The sequence below is a fragment of the Octopus bimaculoides genome, chromosome 14, assembly GCF_046866305.1.
Source record: "Octopus bimaculoides isolate indiv1 chromosome 14, ASM4686630v1, whole genome shotgun sequence".
Lineage (NCBI taxonomy): Eukaryota > Metazoa > Mollusca > Cephalopoda > Octopoda > Octopodidae > Octopus > Octopus bimaculoides.
Window position 1 is genome coordinate 17534170 of NC_142941.1, and position 19647 is coordinate 17553816.

Genomic DNA, 19647 nt, shown 5'->3' on the forward strand with positions numbered 1-19647 from the left:
TGGAAAGCGGACGTTAAACGATGATGATGATGATGATGATGATGATATAGGTGCAGGAGTGGTTGTGTGGTAAGTAGCTTGCTTACCAACCACATGGTTCCGGGTTCAGTCCCACTGCATGGCACCTTGAGCAAGTGTCTTCTACTATAACCTTGGGCTGACCAAAGCCTTATGAGTGGATTTGGTAGATGGAAACTGAAAAGAAGCCCGTTGTATATATGTATATATATATATATATATATATATATATATATATATATATATATATATATGTATGTGTGTATATGTTTGTGTGTCTGTGTTTGTCCCCGCCAACATCACTTGACAACCGACGGTGGTGTGTTTACGTCCCCGTAACTTAGCGGTTCGGCAAAAAAGGACCGATAGAATAAGTACTAGGCTTACAAAGAATAATCCTGGGGTCGATTTGCTCGACTACAGGTGGTGCTCCAGCATGGCCGAAGTCAAATGACTGAAACAAGTAAAAGAGTACAGAGAGTACACACACACACATATATATATATATATATATTTATAGATAATCAGAAAATGGAGAAAACTTCAGATCAACAAACCCATCGATTGGACCACATTTATAGCTTATTTTTTAATACAAAGCATGACATAACAAATCTTACAGCCGTTTCTGCATCCGTTGCCAAATGCTGTCTATAAATAATTCCGAAAATAAAATTCTTCATCTTCATAGGACATTTGAATTAAGGCATGGAGCTTCATCAGAGTAAAAAAACAAGAGCATCCAATATAGACAAAAGGAAGAAGGAAGAGGTAAGAAAACATGGCCTAGAAAAGAAGTCTAGAAACCGAATATATTAAAAGCATATAATCTACCATCTTGGGGCTATAAGGTCCATAGGTAAACGAGTGAACTAGTTTCCTTTTCTAGACTACTTGTTCTAGACCACAAGATGCACTTGTTTTTTACTCTGATGAAGCTCCATGCCTTAATTCAAATGTCCAATGAAGATGAAGAATTTTATTTTTGCAATTATTTATAAACAGCGTTTGGCAACGGATGTGGAAACAGCTGTAAGATATGTTACATCACCTATTTTGTTATGTCATGCTTTGTATTAAAAAATAAGCTATAAATGTTGTCCGATCGATGTGTTTGTTGATCTGAGATTTTCTCCATTTTCTGATTATTTGTATTTGTTTCCTGATAAAATCCTGTTTATCTTGTTGTTACCTGCACTCTATGTGCATAGTGTGCCTGCACACCAATGCCTGGTGATAACACGGGTAACAGATACCAATAGTACATATGGATATTTTATCCCTTAGTTGGTTATTATAACTGCTAACTCTGCTTATACTATATATATATATATATATATATATATATATATATATATATATATATATATATAACGTATGTATGTTTGTATACATAGACAGATCTGCAAGTGTATTCCTAGTCCTATAAGTAAATCCTAAGTTCACTTAGAAGAATTTTGAAAGAAATTCCTGAGTTTATTAAAAAGACAATTAACTATATGCTTTAAAAATATTTAGTTTTGATTTTAAATAAGTATTTTGATAAATCATGTGAGTATTGCTGAAGTTGGCACAAAACTGCTTCAACGCTTGATTGTTGTGATGAAAGACATTTCAAGGAAGGTATTTTATAAATATTTGTCAGCTCCATGACAGCGAGTGTACATTACACTGAGTATAATGTGTGTGTGTGTGTGTGTGTGTGTGTGTGTGAGCATGCTCGTGCATGTGAGCACGGGTGTGTATATGTATATATACGTTTTTATATGTCCTTGTGAGCCAGTAAACTTTATAATTCCCACAATAAAATTGTTTTTTTTTTCAAATTGTGTTTTTCTCTTTCTCTGAGACAGTTTACCTAATCCACTATACCTATATGTGTGTGCATATGTGTGTACACACAATGTTTTATATCCACTTTCCATGATGGCATAGATTGGTTAGGTTGTCCTGGTAGGAGCCAGCAGGTATCCAAGGTGTACTGCTTACTCAAATGGGTTAGTGGACTTTCCTTTTGTTCACATTTCATTTTAGTTTGGCTTCTTTGGCTGCATGCCCTTCCTATTACCAACCACTTTACAGAGTGTACTGAATGCTTTTCCTATACACCAGCACTAAAAGTTGTCATATCTTCACCATGATTAAAAGAAACAAAACTTTTATATACCTTGAATGTCTTGCTGGACATTATAGCAGCGTTTCATCACCTTTTTACTCTTGATAGTGGCCTCATCCAGGTAAGCTTCCAGCAGTCTCTCTGTGAAGTACAAATATATCTTACAAACCTATATATACTTATAAACACAAAGGTATATAGAAATAGTATACAAGAATATGCTACAAACTTGAGGTTAGTTCAAATATTTTTGTGACATGATTTAACATCTAAAGGTAATTTCACTGTAGTTTATCATGGAAAAAAAATTCTCACTTATGGTAAAGATGCAAATACACCATTTTTAGCGCACTGATACTATTTCTTTGACCCTAGAAGCATTTTCAGCTCATTATGCCTTCCTGAAAGAGATAACTCTGAGCTGATTGGAAAGTCATGGCTCAGCAATTGAAACTAGTGACTGATTTGTGCTTGTTGACCACTCAATTAGAACAAATATACGAATAAACACAAGCAGAGAACAACAATACTTACACAAACACAAACATGCGCGCATGCACACACACACACACACACACACACATGTAGATATACAGATATAGATAGATAGACAAACAGACAGATGGATAGACAAACAGATAGACAGATACACAGATAAAGAGATAGACAGATAGATAGATAGACAGACAGATAGACGAACAAACAAATAAATGGATATATAAATGTATGAATGTCCATCTGTATATACATATGTTTACAAATTACTCTTTTAATCCTTTAGATAACAAAAGAATAATAGCAGTGATAAATTTAATTATTTTTATCCTTTATATGAGTTTCAATGGTACAATATTATAAGCACCATTTCTTCTGAAAGTAAACAATGCAATAATAATTATGGAGAGTGTTTATACATCAACAAGTACTATAAAGATAATACAGACATTGTCTATTTCAAAGACACTATAGTGGTTGTATTGTGTTAGTAACAGAACATATGGAGTTGTAAATAAATAGTTATATGTCATGCTCTGCAGAAGGAGGGAAGGGGAACAGCCAGCTTGCTGGCCAGACAGATGGACAAATGCAGATATAATCTATTATAATTTAAGTATTATTGTGCCTCTACAGGACGTCACAAACAACTATGTATTTAGTGTGTGTGTGCATGCATACATGCATGTATGCAAGTATGTATGTATGTTTTGTTAGAGTGACAAATACTGCATTATCTATCTTGAAAGGACCTCTCATATAGACACGTGGTGCATAGAAGTACTCATATCAATATCACTGCCAGGCGAGAACCATCTGCTATAGCTGCTGGAAACTGCCAGGTAACATGATTTCAACCTGTTTTGAACTCCTCGATGACAGACATCCAATAGCACACGACAAACAAATCATATGGACATATGGGGCTTTTATGCACCATGTGTCCATACCAGAGGTACTCTCAAGGTAAATAAGGCAGTATTCAGTGTTCTAACACAACAGCCATATCAGGTCAGGATAAAGATTGCCTGCCCACCTGTCCGTCCATCTAACCATCTATGCACCTCAGTTAAAAAATTTGCCTAACACAACTCCTAAATTTTTACTTACTTGTGTTAAGAGGTATAATTTCATTGCCATCAACAAACTCAAAACCATTTTCATCGACATTTTTGTTATTTGTTATCAAGTCATCACTGTCATCAGTGCTGCCATCCAAATCACATGTAGTCTCACCATCTCCAGACCCTTCAATTGCGTCTTCACCATTTCGACAGCGCTTCTTTGCATTGAGAAACCTCAAGATGTTTGTCCATGCTTCATCAAGCTTCTATAGAAGAGAATGAATTTAAGGGGAAAATAAACAAATATGATTATAAATTACAAAAACGTATGAACATAATGATGATGATGGTGATGGTGGTGGTAGGGGTGGTTGCAGTGATGGTTGTGATAAGTCAAATTTGTTGTTGTTGTTGTTGGCACTCCGTCGCTTAGGACGACGAGGGTTCCAGTTGATCCGATCAACAGAACAGCCTGCTCGTGAAATTAACGTGCAAGTGGCTGAGCACTCCACAGACACGTGTTCCCTTAATGTAGTTCTCGGGGATATTCAGCGTGACACAGTGTGACAAGGCCGACCCTTTGAATTACAGGCACAACAGAAACACAGAAACAGGAAGAAAGAGTGAGAGAAAGTTGTGGTGGAAGAGTACAGCAGGGTTCGCCACCATCCCCTGCCGGAGCCTCGTGGAGCTTTAGGTGTTTTCGCTCAATAAACACTCACAACGCCGGGTCTGGGAATCGAAACCGCGATCCTATGACCGCGAGTCCGCTGCACTAACCACTGGGCCATTGCGCCTCCTATAAGTCAAATTATGAACATGAAGATAATAATCCTTTCTACTAAAGGCAAAAGGCCTAAAATTTTGGGGGAGGGGGCTTGTTGATTACATCGACCCCAGTACTAAACTGGTACTTATTTTATCAACCTCAAAAGGACGAAAGGCAAAGTCGACTTCAGTAGAATTTGATCTCAGAATTTATGGATGGACGCAATGCCCCGAAGTATTTTGTCCAGTGTACTAACATTTCTGCCAATTCACTGCCTTAAGGGTGAGGAAAATAATGGGAATGCTAACTGTGCTGTGATTTGTTTATAATCATGATGTCATCAAGGTGATAAAAATGTCACCAGCATAACTACCGAGGATTGGCAGAATTGTTAGAATGCTGGAAAAATGTTTTGAGGTATTTGTTGCAGGGCTTCAGTTAACTAATGAAATAATAGTAATGATAATAATGAGCTTATTGTATACAGTGTTCAGGTGCACTACAGCTCCTCATTAAAAAAGTAGAGGGAACAGAAAGCAGCAATAAGTCAAGTAAAGAAAGACAGTAATGATAGCTGCCAAAAGTGCACGTGTAATACATAGAACAGCACTAAAAGAGAGAATGGGGAAGGTAAAAGAGTTATAAAGAGGGAAAGGGTGTAAAGGAACTGGTGTATATAGACTGGTGTTAATGAATTTCAGGATGCATGGAATTTACACAGGGTGTGTAAATATATATATATATATATATATATATAGACGTAGATGCACTCTGCACCGCCAGCAGATTGCATACCCAGAATACCGAATGATACCTTTTAGTGATCATATTGAGAAACAAATGCTACCACAATTTATAATCTTTCCTTTTTATCAATGTGCCATTAAAACACCAACACAGATTAGATTAAATAAGGAAACCTTTTTCATTCAAAAATACAAACTCAAACTTAACCATTGCTAACACATTTAAATAAGGAAATTCATCACCCCACTGAGAAAAAAAGGGGAAAAAAATATAGAACAAAACCATGGTAAATTAATCAAATTCTACCACCTCCTAGATTTCGATTATCTCCCCTATACGGGAAGAAACCCCTAATTACCTCCCCCTATCTAGAACTCTTCTTTCTCAGACTGGAACGAACACGTTACAATGAAGTAGAGAAATTTGAAAAGACAACACGAAACCGGTTATTTCTCAAAATACAATGTTTATATACCAAAAAGATTTTATAACATTTTTCCAACATTTTTCTGACATAATTTAAATATATACTTTAACCATGTAACACAAGCCTTCTGTAGTTTTTTCACTCTTATTATCTTTTTTTTTATATATACATACATATATATATATATATATATATATATATATATATATATATATATATATACATACATACATACATGCATACATACATACATACATACATATATATATATATATATATATATATATATATATACACGTATATACATATATATATATATATATATATATATATATATATATATATATATATATATATATATATATATATATATATACATATATATATATATATATACATATATACATATATATATATATATATACATATATATATATATATATATATATATATATATATATATATATATATATATATATATATATATGGAGAAACTTAAAAATTAATGACTGATATTACAATAAGATTTACAAGAACACAATGGAAAACTTCTCAGTTTCAAGGGCATTTTATCTCACAGAAAATGTTTGATGAATGATTAGAAATAATTATAAACATTATCATAATTGAACCATATTCAATGACTGGCACCTTGCCAGTGGAGCACTAACAGCACCGTCCAAGCGTGATCATTGCCAGAGCAGCTGTCTGGCTTCCATGCCAGTGGCATGTAAATAGCACCATTTGAGCGTGATCGTTACCAGCATCGCCTTACTGGCATTTGTGCCGGTGGCACGTGAAAAGACATTTGAGCGAGGTCATTGCCAGTGCTGCTGGACTGGCTCCTGTGCAGGCGGTACTCACAATGCCCGGTCTGGGAATTGAAACTGCGATCCTATGACCGCGAGTCCGCTGCCCTAACCACTGGGCCATTGCACCTCCACACTGTTCAATGCACACATACATATATATACACAAACATATGCACACAAGGATGGGCAGAGGGGCTTCTGCAAAGTTTCTGTCTATTAGATTCCACTCACAAAGTATTGGTCAAGATGAGACTCTATTAGAAAACACCTGTCTAAGGCCTCATACAATGGTGTGAAACTCAGAAGGACATTGTTGCTAAGTGAACTTCTCAACCATACAAACCATGCCTATATAAAATTTCTAACCTTGATAATCTCTCTGAGTTTTTGCTCAATTTCATCAAAAGTATCATGAATACTCATGCTCTGGTCAGCATTTGCGACATCTCTCCGATGACGAGATCTGATTCTCTTGAAAAAATTTCTCTTCTTTTTTCTCCTTCTATTCCATTTACTACGGCCATTGCTTCCACTACCGTCATCACCAGTTATACCATCTTTTTGAACTGTCCTCTGCTTACTGTTTCTGTATCTTTTTAGATATTTCCAATCATGAACTTTTTTTCTCAGTCTTTCCAAATGGTCATTATTATCATCATTTTGTTCTTCACGATTGAAGCGCCTTATTGTATTTTGCCCCATATGCAATGATGGTTGAAGTACCCTGTAAAATATTAGACACAGAGATATAAGATTTTATCATGTATCAGTAGGGGTAGTACTTTACTTTTCCTTTTTTTTAATTCTTGTTACAAATTTAACACATTAACTGCTATTACTAGAACTTACTGATGACACCACATATTTCATGCGGTCACACTGCATACTATTCGGTTACAAGGAAATGTAATTGCTTTTGCATTTTTTCAATATTTCATAATTAAACTTTAACCCTTTAGCATTTAAACTGCACATATCCAGCCAAAACAATCTACCTGTTTTACATTCAATCTGACCATGTTCAGCTTCTCACACCTACTCTGCAATGTCATAGAAAAATTACACAATCATACATTGAAATCTCAAAGCTATGAGATAATACATGATTAATTCAAGACAATATGAATAAACAAGCATTATATTCGACAGAGAAAGCTGAATGCTAAAGGGTTAATATTTAGCACTCATATTATTTAAATATTCTCATAACCATGTCAAAGATACAAATTAAAATATTTTCTCAAATTATGAAAAATATACCACTGATGGTGCATACGGTGGTTGTGTAAAGTTTACAAATTTTTTTGAGTTCTTTTAAAGTTTAAATTTTCAACTGTTAGCATATAACAAATCCTCATCTAGACCTGGTCCCAATGCTGGATGTTCAAAAACTAAATGAAAGGCAGATTTTTAATCCCAGGATCATCCTGATTCCAAAAAGGTATAATATGTCTATGTAGAGCAAATGTAGACTGAGATACAGGGGTCCCAGATGGATGGACAGGGAGAATTTCGGGTTTATTATTATTACTATTATTATTATTGAAGACACTTACCCATGGTGTGACACAGTAAGACTGAACCCAAAATTAGATGGTTGGAAAGTACACACACACACACACACACACACACACACACACACACACACACACACACACACACACACACACTCATAGACACACATATATGGATATATATGGTTCAAAATAGAAGAAAAACATGAAGACGAGGTAAAGAAAAAAACAAACAGTGAATTAAATTTACACTCAGGAAAATAAGATGTCTTTAATGCCTCAATCACACACTCTTCTATGGAAAGGATAGATGGGGAGAGGAAAAATTAGAGAGAAATAAACATGTCTCAATTAGTTGGTCACCACATGCTGAAATGACTGGAAGAGGAAAAAGTTGGCTTGAGATGTGTGTGGGAGGGAGCTAGCAATTCTACATTCCAATTCCAACTCATGTGCAATCTTATACATTTATTTAGTGGTTTGTTTATAACTACTTTAGCAAATTAAATGAAGGTTATGTTTTACTGATGAGGTCAGAATGATATACAAAAAATATGTTCAGTGTTGTCTCCCATATTTCTCCAAGAAATGAAACTAATAATTATAGTTATCAATTCATACTGTTCCCTTTTCTTTATTGCATATTAATTATTTCTTGTAAACTCTTTAATACTCTTTACATTAAGTATGTCAACATTAATTCGAGTAGTGTTTTTCATGAGGATGGCATTTTAAAATTAAGCTCTAAACATTTTTATGTACCTATACCAACTAATGTGAAATCTTATATATTTCACATTAGGCACAGGAGTGGCTGTGTGGTAAGTAGCTTACTTACCAATCACATGATTCCGGGTTCAGTCCCACTGCGTGGCATCTTGGGCAAGTGTCTTCTACTATAGCCTCGGGCCGACCAAAGCCTTGTGAGTGGATTTGGTAGACGGAAACTGAAAGAAGCCCGTCGTATATATGTATATATATATATATATATATATATATATATATATGTGTGTGTGTGTGTGTGTGTGTGTGTGTGTGTGTGTGTGTGTGTCTGTATCTGTCCCCCTAGCATTGCTTGACAACTGATGCTGGTGTGTTTATGTCCTCCGTCACTTAGCAGTTCGGCAAAAGAGACTGATAGAATAAGTACTAGGCTTACAAAGAATAAGTCCCGGGGTCGATTTACTCGACTAAAGGCGGTGCTCCAGCATGGCCACAGTTAAATGACTGAAACAAGTAAAACAGGGTAAAAGAGAGTATTTCCTTAGTACTTCAGCAAGTATGTTAAAATCTATGCTTTACTGATGAGGTCAGAATAATATTAGAATATGTGTAGAGTGGTCTTCCATATTTGTTGGGAAACTGAAAATAATGTTACAGATAATATTGTAATTTTTATCCCTGCATAATTTAAAAATTTCTTGTCAGTTGTTTACTGTTCCCAGCATTTAATATGTTAACATTAACTTAACTGTATGGTAATGATGTTACTGTATGTTATGATGTTGGTGGTATTGGTACAACTTACCAGTGGATGACTTCCATAACATCATCTATTTCTGACATGTGCTCCTTGACTTCAGATGCCCATTTTCTCACCTGTCTTTTTTCTGCTTCTGTAAAAGGTTTCCTGTTTGCCAAATGCGTCTTTATAACAGTAGCAAAGTCAATTTCAAAAAGATGTTGTATTTTTAACCGACATGACTGAAAAAAAATAAAAGAAACAAAATCATCATCATTTTTATCATCACTGCCTCTGCTGCCACCACCACCACCACCACCACCATCAATACCATCATCATCTTTTAATGTCTATCTCCCATACTGGCATGAGCTGGACAGCTTGACAGGATCAGAGGAGTTGGAATATTACATTATGCTTTGGCATGGTTTCTTAGGAGGCTAAATGCATTTCGTAATGCTAACCACTTTACAGAGTGTACTGGGTGCTTTCGTCATGGCACCAGCACTAGTGAAGTTGCCATGTAGCTTACAAGACTAAGATATGCATTGACTGAGAGGGGATACAATAGAAAGACAGCTTTATGTTATGTGATGAATGTTAAAATAGTCATGGACAAAATGTAGACCATGGGATTTTCTGAATTATTTTAGTAGCATGACAAGCCTGCTGATGAGCTGTGTCTCATATGGCCCACTTCTTGAAAAAGAGTTCTGGTGAAATCCTGACACCCCTGTGGGATAGCAAGTGAACTGTTCTAAACCTTATAAAGGTGCATGCGTACTGACAGTGTGACGTACAGTGTGGTGTGTGCAGTTGCATTTATGAAGGCAGTCATTGAGAAGAGATAGAAGTTTGTTATGTGTTTGTTACTGATTTAGTTTTTGTAGTATTATAACACTGTTACAGTGTACTCTGTATACAAACTCAACAACGTAAGAGTGGTGATGAGATATTCAAAGCTCACTGTGGACATTCTTAGCATGGAAGACCTATTAGCTTCCATGGTACAGTTGCAACAGCAACAACAACAACAAGAACAACAGCAACAGGTACAACAGCAACTACAACAACAACAGCAAAATCAACAGCTGTTGGAATTATTGTTGCAGTCCAAAAACACTTCAGGTTCATTTTCGGAAGACAGAGTTGCTAATTCAGTTGAAGAATTTACTTATAATCCAGAAGAGACTACGTTTTCTGCATACTGTAGAAGGTATGAAGGAATCTTCAAAGAAGAATGTAGAAACTGGACGGAAGGTACGGCTTCTTTTAAGGAAATTATCACCCACAGAACATGAAAAGTATTGTAATTACATCCTGCCGAGAAAGCCATTCAAAATTTGTTTTGAGGAAACAATTAACCTGTTATCTAAAATATTCAATAAAAAAAGTTCACTATTTACTGTGAATGCTTGAATTTGAAAAAAAAAAAAAAAAGAAACTGGAAAAAGAAAAAGAATGCTGGAATCATAAACAGAGAATGTGAAAAATCTAAGCTAAATGAATTAACCCTGGGCATGTTCAAATGTCTAATCTTTGTACAAGGATTAACTGCAAGCAAAGATGCAGAGATACAGGCTCGGATATTGACAAAACTTGAACAAGATTTGAAACTAACTCAACAGGCAGTGGCTGAAGAATGCCAAAGGATTATAGATTTATGGCAGGATGCAGCAAAAAATTGAAAAAGATTATTTAAATATACATATGTGTTGACCTGTAACAGATAACAAAAAAAACAACAGTCAAGACCCAAACCATGCTATGGGTGTGGAGAAGTACATTTTAAAAGAAACTGTTTTTTTTTAAATCTAAAATGTTTTGGATGTGGAAAAATTGGACATAAGAATTCACATTGTTGGGTAAAACAAAAAAGGTCCAACAAAACAAATTCGAGAAAAAAGCATTGTCAACACAAATGCAAAGTGAGGCACAAAAAAGAAAATTTTTCTCCATAAAAATAAATAATGTGAATATGAGACTACTGTTGGACACAGGTAGTGATATCATGATAATTAACGATAAAACACGGAGAAAAATACGAAAGCCTACATTGGAAAAGAACTTCGAAAATTGCATGAGGTATTTCAGTGAAACATTGTGATTTTGGGGCAAAATGGTAAGTGCAATGACATTTCATGGAAAAACTTTGAAAGACAAAGTTTTTGTATCAAAAAATATGACAAACCTATTTGGCGCAGACTGGATGGAACTATTTAATTTATGGGACCGACCTCCCCATTAATATGTTTTGTATTAATGTAAACAGTTCAGGTGCATGAGTGGCTGTGTGGTAAGTAGCTTGCTTACCAACCACATGGTTCCAGGTTCAGTCCTACTGCATGGCACCTTGGGAAAGTGTCTTCTACTATAGCCTCAGGCTGACCAAAGCCTTGTGAGTAGATTTGAAAGACGGAAACTGAAAGAAGCCCATCGTATGTGTGTGTGTGTGTGTGTGTCTGTGTCTGTGTTTGTCCCTCCCTACCATCGTTTGACAGCCGATGTTGATGTGTTTGACTAAATGTTGATTTGTTCAACTAAAAGCGGTGCTCCAACATGGCCACAGTAAAATGACTGAAACAAATAAAAGGTTCTTAAGCCAGTTCAAATAAGGTGTTGGAGGATTTAAAAGAGAAATTAAAAAGGATTTTTCCTGATGTTTTTCTGAAGAATTATGTAGGCTACATCCCTGGCAGAGGCCTTGGATTTGGTCTCACTTGGCTTGCCGAGTCTTCTCACGCACAGCATATTTCCAAAGGTCTCGGTCAGAAGTTATTGCCTTGGTGAGGCCTAATGTTCGGAGGTCGTGCTTCACCACCTCATCCCAGCCACTCCACCAAGGGGTTATTAAATTGATCATAATGACCCTTGAGCTAATTTCGACCTGGTATTTATTTTATAAAATTGCTAAGTTACTATCATAACATAATACCATTTATCTTTTGGACGGGGAGGGTTTAACCAACAGTCTTTAGTCAAGCACATAAACACAAAGCACAATCATATAGACTGCATATAATATGTATTGATATACATTTTCACAAAGTGTTTGTGTCTGCATCTGCTTATCCATCATGCTGACATGGATTGGACAGAACTAACTGTGGCATTATACTATTAGCCAACCAATCTTTCTTTTGTCATTCCTTACTTGTTTACAAGTAAAGTATTTTTTTTCACTGGTTTTTACACATTGAAGTCATTCTTATTGGTGAGATATGGGACATTGGGACATTGGGACGTGCTGTTGACAGTAAATGTAAAAATGTCTCCAATTTATTTAAAATATTGTCACAGCAAGACATGCAGAAAACAAATATTGTCACAATAAGACATATCACTTACACATATGCAAGTACATACATACATGCAGAGAGAGAGAGAGAGAGAGAGAGAGAGAGAGGGGGAGGGAGAGAGAGAGAGAGAGGGAGAGAGAGAGAGAGAGAGAGAGAGAGAGAGAGAGAGAGAGAGAGAGAGAGAGAGAGAGAGAGAGAGAGAGAGAGATGGGAAGCAGGTAGACAAAATAGAGAAATATGAGGCTTAAAAGTTAGATCACAGATATAACATGTTCATTGCATTTAATTTTCTTTTTGGACAAAAAAAAGATGTGAACAAATCTTGTAAGTAAAATGATTCAGCAGCATTTCCACAGCATGTTGTTACCGAATATAGGTTGTATAAACAATTCTGTTACGGATGTTTTAGATACTGCTTTGTAACAGTTCATGAACACTATTATGAAAAATGTACATCAACAATTAAATAATTAACGTTGTAGAAATGTTATGGAAAATGGACATACATATTTTCATGTTTTTGAACAAATAGGATAACTTAAATATGTATTACAAGTAGAAGTACTGTTGAGGCTAGGACAAAGTAGAAGTAAACTATTATGAAGAGAAAAAATAATGCAAACAAAATAACACCTGAGGAATGAATGCTGCCACATTAAAAACTCACAAGTGGTGAGATAGATTGCCTTAGTGTTAATGAGCACCAAAGGATGGAGAAAAAGCAAAGCAGATTGTTCACATGCCTTCAAAGAAAACATGTCTCCACAGATTAATAGTGACTTAAGATATCAGCAGTCAAAATGGCAACACTATCATCATCATCACCGTTGTTTTAATGCTCACTTTTCCATAATGGAATTTGTTGAGGTCAATTTTCTACAGCTAGATGCTCTTCCTGTTGCCAACCCTCACCTGTTTCTAAATAAGGTAATATTCCCTCATGACCAGACAAGTTTCACAGAATATTGGAAATGAAGGACACTGCCTGCACAATGGTGACACTTGTTTATAACTATCACATGATACCAAGGCAAGGAGACAGCAATACACACACACACACACACACACACACACACACACAAGAGGCTTCTTTCAATTTCCAACTACTAGATCCACTAACAGGGCTTTGTCAGCCCAGAATTATAATAGAAGACACTTTCCCAAGATTCCATAGAGTGGGACTGAACTATGTGATTGGGAAGCAAACTTCTCACCACACACACACACACACACACAATGTGTATACATATATGTGTGTGTGTATGTAAACATAAATACACACACACACATTTGTTGTTCTTTATAGGTTATATGTGTCAATGACCTGATTCTCATAATAATACTTTCATCATATTAAATGACCATAAAAACAACTGAATCAACTCCAGCAAATGTAGGTTAATGAGCTACAAATAAGCTGAACTTAGTAAATACTGTGTCATGTAAAAAGATTCACTAGAAACATTAAAATAATCCAACCATTAGAATCTATAACATCAATTGAAATTGGATCACATGTCTTGAAAACAAAAATAAACCAAGCATTGCCAAGTGCTTAAGAAGTTAACAATCAGAGACAGTCTTACTTCAATGTAACTTAGGCAAATACTCCTTACTATAGACTGGAGTTGACCAACACTGTAAGAGTAGAATTTGGTAGATGGACTCTATGTGGAAGTCTCGTATGCATATATGTGTGTGTGTGTGTATATATATGGAGGAGCACCCTAAATGAGCACCTCAAGTCAGGAGAAAAGAGGTTCATGAGCACAGTTGTAGACAAGCGAGCCTGACAAAAAGAGCACAGTAACTCCACAAACCTAAGACCATATACAGATGAGCTCTATGTGACAGAGACTGTCACTCATGTATAGGTCTGTTTAGCCACCAGAGATGCTACTGTAGCTGAGCTGAAAATAGCATGGTCAGCTCTGATAGAAGGAGGCCCTCTGTGTGTGTGGGGGGGGGGGGGGCTGTGTGAGTGTGTGTGTGTGCAGTGGGTGAAAGGGCCTGCAAATCAATTTCAGAACTGAAGAGACATATGGTGGTTCACAGAGATTATATCTCACAAAGTGATCTGATCAATCCAGTGGAAGTTACAACTTTTTGTCAGCTATACTTCAAACCTTGTAGAGGGACTACAGTGGGGCTGAATAGTCATCTGAGAGGTCATGGATGAAAGGTCAGAAATGCCATTACAACAAGGAAGCTCAAAGAGAGAGCAATCATCTCTTTAGGGAATAGTCTTACTCTGTCACAAGTTGACTTCCGCGTATGTGTGTATGTGTTTCAACATCTGTGTGTGCAAGTGTTTGTGTGTGTGTGTGTACACATGTATGCACACGCCAATATGTTGATTACTGAAACTAATATGTTCCACATTTTTTAACTTCACTATCAGAAACATCGTTATTAGTGGAATGTAAATCATAGCCCTTAAGCAGATTAAGTTCTATTAATTATTAAGAGAAATATAAACTCATCTAAAATTCAGTAAGTCTATAATGCACTTAAATATAGAGAAAATATTTCTTTAGACAGTCAAGTCCTTGGAACTGCAAGATGCAATTGAAAATGTCAATTATTTCACATATTTGTGGAAGACATCAAACATGTGGTCAGCAGCCCTTCAAAAATGTCACCAAGGTATTACCCCCCAATGTGACATGGTGTTATTACTAAAACAAAATACAATGCCATCTGGACAAAAGACTGTCCTGGGATAAATATTGAGAACACCCTTGTTATTGAAAATGTAAATTAACATCAACATAAGGAATAGTGGTAAAATATTCTCATCAAAACTTCTATGAAGTGCAAACATAGCAGTTTGGATATCCTTGAATGGGACAAACAAGGAAACGTATATACTGTGATAGAAGTCCACTGCCCTGCTGATGTGAATATTTCTTTGAAGCCTTCAGCATCTACACCCAGACTATAAATTCATTTTTATACCAATAATAATTCATGTACTTGGTTTTGTGAGTAAATGTTTCAGTAACAATCTGGAAAAGCTAGGGTTTTGAGAAAACAAAAAAATCAACTAGCTAATTCACATGTTACAAATACAATCTGTAGGTAGAACAGTAAAAATATACAAAACTTTTCCCAAGTTCAAAAGGTGACATTGTCTTTGTTTTCTACATTCCACTGATGAAGTTTTATACCTCTGTTAGAAACCAGCTCCTTCCTTACATAAAGACTGTGTGTGTGTTCTCTTAAGAATATAAGAGAACGCACACACGATAGAGAAAGAGAGGGAAATGGATGAATATGGAATGACTTTTAAGTGAGCGTAATACACTTTTACTCTTTTACTTGTTTCAGTCATTTGACTGCGGCCATGCTGGAGCACCGCCTTTAATTGAGCAAATTGACCCCAGGACTTATTCTTTGTAAGCCTAGTACTTATTCTATCGGTCCTTTTTTTTTTTGCCGAACCGCTAAGTTATGGGGACATAAACACACCAGCATCGGTTGTCAAGCGATGGTGGGGGGGACAAACACAGACACACAAACAAACATACATATATATATATATACATATATACGACAGGCTTCTTTCAGTTTCCGTCTACCAAATCCACTCACAAGGCTTTGGTCGGCCCGAGGCTATAGTAGAAGACACTTGCCCTAGGTGCCACGCAGTGGGACTGAACCCCAGACCATGTGGTTGGTAAGCAAGCTACTTTACCACACAGCCACTCCTGCGCCTTTCAAGGGAAATATTTCCTAATCATTATTCCTACAAACTGATTCCCAGATGGTCTTTATAATTGAGAACTAAGTGATCATCATGAACTTACCATGCATGAATGCATTTTTATTTAACATTAAAATAAAATTTAAAACAAAAAAATAATAACCACTTACAGTGTGTAGCACTCTAATATTATTGATGTTTTTGTTGATTGTACGAATTCGGTTTCTTATACTGTAGTGCTCATCCATAAGGTCCCTATTCATTATCTGAAATGATCAGTAGTTAGAATCAATGTTAGGTTTCAAAAATTCATTGCCAAAAATATAATGCATATTGCATATTGCACAAAACAGTGATTATTATGAAACAGTTGTATGATTTTATGTACCTTCACCATAATATAATAAAATCTACTGGGTCTGAAAATTCACAGATTTAGTAAACAACTGAACAAATTTTAGAAGCCAAAATCCAGAACATTACAGACAACATCACAGACAGAACTGAACTGATTGATAACAATGTTTGAAATCAAAGTAGAAGCTAATTTTTCTATATTTTTTTTTAAATGTTCAGTTATAAAATTATTGAGAGTAAATTTTGAGTGTCTTTTCTTTTTGCTTTGTTTTATATTTGCTATGTGCTTTTAAAATGTCAAAGGATAACCAATGCTTTCATGATACTACTACCATGTCCACTTCCACCACCATCACTATCAGATGAATATTAAAAAATAACACAAAAATATGTCAGCCAAGCCATGTAGCTAAAATTATTTACTTTCGTTTTGTTGGAGTCATCATGGCTAAAACTATATAGAACCAACATCTTTAGACGCCAATGTTTTAGTTTTTTATAATAATATAGGTTTCACAAGGCCAGTAGCTTTGCACAAGGGGGTAAGTTGATTATATAGACTCCAGTGCTTAACTGGTATTTTTTTTTTATCAACCCTGAAAAGATGAAAGGCAAAGTCCAACCTTGGTGGAAATTGAACTCAGAATGTAGCGGCAGACAAAATACCGCTAAGCATTTCGCCCGGCATGCTAATGATTCCGCCAGCTTGCCACCTTAATAATAATAATAATGATAATAATAATAATAATAATAATAATAATAATGATAATATAATCAACACTTAACTTTCAATAGCTCAGTTATCTTTTATTTATTTCAGTCATTTGACTGTGGTCGTGCTGGGGCACTCCCTTGAAGAGTAAATCAAGCCCATTACAGAATTTTAAGCCTGGTACTTATTCTATTGCTTTCTTATGCCAAATTGCTAATTCATGGAGACATAAACAAACTAACAACAGTTCTTAAGTGGTGGGGTGGACAAGCACAATCACAACACACACACTACAAACTTCCACATAGTTTCCACCCACCAAATTCACTCATAAGGCATTGGCTAGCTCAAGGCTTTGTGACTATAGCAGAAGATACTTGCCCAAGGTGCTGCACAGTGGAACTGAACCTGAAAGCAGATGGTTGCAAAATAAGCTTCTTAACTCCATAGCCATGCTTGCACCTATATGTAGAAGTGAAAGCATGGATGCAGTATGGGCAAATTTATAATCACATTCACACGCACACACACAATGCATGCAGGCACACACATGCACACGCACTCACACACACACACATGTATGCATGCACACATTCACATACACTCACACACACAACACGCACACATGTACATGCACCTATGCATACACACACACATGCATGCATGCACACACATGCACACATGCACACACACATGCACACACACACACACACACACACACACGCACACACACACACACACACACACACACACAAGGGCTTTGTAGAGTGTTTCTGCCTACCAAATTCACTCAGAAGTCACTGGTTAACTCAAGATGATAGTCGGAGGCCATGGTACCGCAGAGGAAGTATGAAAAATTTCTTTACTTACAGTGATGCTTCTTGTACTTTCCAGCTTGGCCATGCGGGGGTAATACATCAAGGTGTAGTTAACTTGGCGGCTTATATCAAGCAGGTCAATTAATCGAGTTCTTTGGTTGAAAGTGTGTTCCTTCAGAAGATAAACCTTCTCATAAAAATCAGTATAATCATAGACACGTGTGAATCTAAAATTAAATAAGATAAAACAATACAAAATAACATTTTCCTATGGTACTGGAATAGCATTGTTGTACAGATAGATCGTGCTCATGTGTTCACATGAAAATCTGTCTACTGTCATTTATACAACCAGCCAGTCGACCAACCAAGCTAAACTGTTCATCTTAAAAATTCTAGGGTTAGGTTCAATTTTATGGCACCCTGGGAAAGTGTCATCCAAAATAGCCTTAGTTGAATAAGTCAACCATCAGTACTCTTTTCTTTTTTTAAGCCTGGTACTTATTCTATTGGTTTCTTTTGCCAAATCACTATGTTACAGGAATGTACACAAACCACACCAGTTGTCAAGTGGTATTGGGGAACAAATACAGACACAAACACATATGTGCATATATATATATATATATATATATATATATATATATATATATATATATATATATATATATATATATATATATAAGTATGCATGCGTACTAATGTGCACTTTTTTCCATCAAGGGCTTATATGCTCTAGTATTAGATTATTTTCTTTAGCCAATACATAGTGATTGCTTATATGCTTTAAGCTTATAATTGTTATTATTGTTTGCAGAATTGTCACTTGTCACTGCTTCTCCACTTAACACACACACACACACAAACATATATATCATTTAATAGACACAATACATGATTTTATATGCTGCTAATAGTTTCATATGTTGAGAAGTGCCTCAAACATATTCATCAGGCACAAACCACATATTATAATGAACTAATAAATTGAGCTATTTTTCAACATATGAAGTTATTAGTGGTCCATAAAAACATGTATTGTGTCTATTAAATAATATTTATCTCCCACCATATGGGGTACTTTTTTTCTCGATCTTACCCATCACAGAAGAGTACATTACATATACATAATGGCTCTATAAACAATACCTTTGCATATATATGTTATGATGTAGATATATCTCTATATAGTTATGTGCATGTTTACTCTTTTACTCTTTTACTTGTTTCAGTCATTTGACTGTGGCCATGCTGGAGCACTGTCTTTAGTCGAGCAAATCGACCCCAGGACTTATTCTTTGGAAGCCTAATACTTATTCTATTGGTCTCTT

At 35.7% G+C, this 19647-nt stretch overlaps 1 protein-coding gene across 1 annotated transcript in view; it reads right to left on the minus strand.

The window, feature by feature from the left end:
* LOC106879818 (uncharacterized) overlaps positions 1 to 19647 on the minus strand; it is a 163783-nt gene that overhangs the window by 45543 nt on the left and 98593 nt on the right. Inside the window, exons 6-11 of the mRNA XM_089362444.1 lie at positions 18369 to 18543; positions 16600 to 16695; positions 9491 to 9666; positions 6815 to 7172; positions 3740 to 3959; positions 2186 to 2275 (exon numbers count right to left, since the gene is read on the minus strand). Coding sequence (XP_089218570.1) covers positions 2186 to 2275; positions 3740 to 3959; positions 6815 to 7172; positions 9491 to 9666; positions 16600 to 16695; positions 18369 to 18543 — 1115 coding nt within the window. The remainder of the gene's footprint in view (positions 1 to 2185; positions 2276 to 3739; positions 3960 to 6814; positions 7173 to 9490; positions 9667 to 16599; positions 16696 to 18368; positions 18544 to 19647) is intronic.